Raw genomic sequence first — 1,506 nt, 5'->3', positions numbered from 1 at the left:
ATGCAGTGGCAGTTAAAGCTAAGCCCCACTGAGTAATGCCTGTGCAATGCAGTTTGCTGTGCCACTTGTGAATTAAATGCGTGTTAGAGTAATTATCTCTGGGGTGGGCTTTCACTGGCCTTTCCTCACCCAGCCTGAGCGAAGGGAAGGCGGCACAGCCAAAAGACTACACCAGGTGATGTAGGATGGATTACCTATTGGGATGGAGAAGTCTCCATGATTCCCTCCTACTGCCACGTCTGCTGGTTTTAATGGAACAAGTATTGTAGCATCAAAGGCTCCGATTCTGCAGGTGGATCTTAAAGACAAACCTGGATTACCTATTGGGATGGAGAAGTCTCCGTGATTCCCTCCTGCTGCCGCGTCTGCTGGTTTTAACGTAACAAGTATTGTAGCATCAAAGGCTCCAATTCTGCAGGTGGATCTTAAAGACAAACGCCTGTTGCTGTGTGAAGTGCCTCTGGCCTCTCGTGAGCTGCAGGCAAGCGGCAGCACGGACGTCTGCTGGGCTGGGATCAGGGGCCCGCGTGCCCCATCGCTGTCTTAGCATAGTGTTGTAATAAGGATTGAAATTTGAAGTGGCAGCTAGTGCAAACCTGCCGGGAACGTGTCATGAATGTTTATCAGCCCTGGCATAAATCTATAAACTTACTTCTCAGTGTAAATGATTTAAACCTTTCTTTTGCTACCCTCTCCCCTTCCCTTGGTGGATCCTTTGCGTGTTCCCCTTGAGCCTGGGAGTGGGCCCAGGCAAAGGCATTTTTTGTGTAGATATTTTCAAAGGTACTTGGGTACCTTGCACGATTTTGTTAGCATTTAAAAGCTTGTTAAAAGCTTAATTTTAATTGACTTTTGAAACTTTGAACTTATCTGAATGCCGTAGAAAAGCACATTCCTTGTGCTGTTCAGCTGTTACATGGCTCATCTATTTCTAAGGTACATGGACAATAAATTTTGCTTTGAGTTGTTGAGTATTAGGCTTTGTTCTGGTTTTCTCTTGCCATGTGTATAACAAATATGCATCATAAAAAGCCACATATACCAGCACTGCAACATACCTCGAGTCTCGTAGAGGATTTTTGAGATGCTACGTCTTATCTCTCGGCTCTCAGCTCACGTCTTATCTTGGCTGCTTACCCAGGTTTAACATAAGCCAGCTGGAGGAATGGCTGCGTGGGAAGAATCTGCAGCAGAGTGGAGCAGCACAAACTTTGGAGCCCTTGATTCAGGCGGCACAGCTTCTGCAGCTGAAAAAGAAAACCTCGGAAGATGCCGAGGCCATCTGCTCCTTGTGCACGTCGCTCACGACGCAGCAGGTAGGGAGCAGGGCAGAGATTTACACCAAAGGGTACTGATAATTAAAGGAGTGGGAAGGGGTGGTCTCCCAGTGCCAGCTCTTCATTGCCCAGACTCAGCATGCCATTCCCGCGGTGGGGACAACTTGTCCTTTTCAGGACTGACGTTTGGTATTGACCCGTCAGAGGTGGTCATTGCGGTGGCTCCTCT

The 1,506-nt window shown here is 47.8% G+C and overlaps 1 protein-coding gene across 1 annotated transcript in view; it reads left to right on the top strand.

Annotated features, from left to right (window-relative positions):
* Positions 1 to 1,316, top strand: part of LOC104082778 (unconventional myosin-Vb-like) — a gene marked incomplete at both ends in the record, with an annotated part of 24,067 nt that extends 22,751 nt beyond the window's left edge. Inside the window, one exon of the mRNA XM_009586020.1 lies at positions 1,142 to 1,316. Within this exon, the coding sequence (XP_009584315.1) occupies positions 1,142 to 1,316 (175 nt within the window). The remainder of the gene's footprint in view (positions 1 to 1,141) is intronic.
* Between the last annotated feature and the right edge of the window lie 190 nt (positions 1,317 to 1,506).

Source organism: Fulmarus glacialis, unplaced genomic scaffold (assembly GCF_000690835.1).
Source record: "Fulmarus glacialis isolate BGI_N327 unplaced genomic scaffold, ASM69083v1 scaffold17409, whole genome shotgun sequence".
NCBI classification, from domain to species: domain Eukaryota; kingdom Metazoa; phylum Chordata; class Aves; order Procellariiformes; family Procellariidae; genus Fulmarus; species Fulmarus glacialis.
The sequence above is the reverse complement of the archived record's forward strand: the minus strand, read 5'-3'. Positions and strand labels throughout refer to the sequence as shown.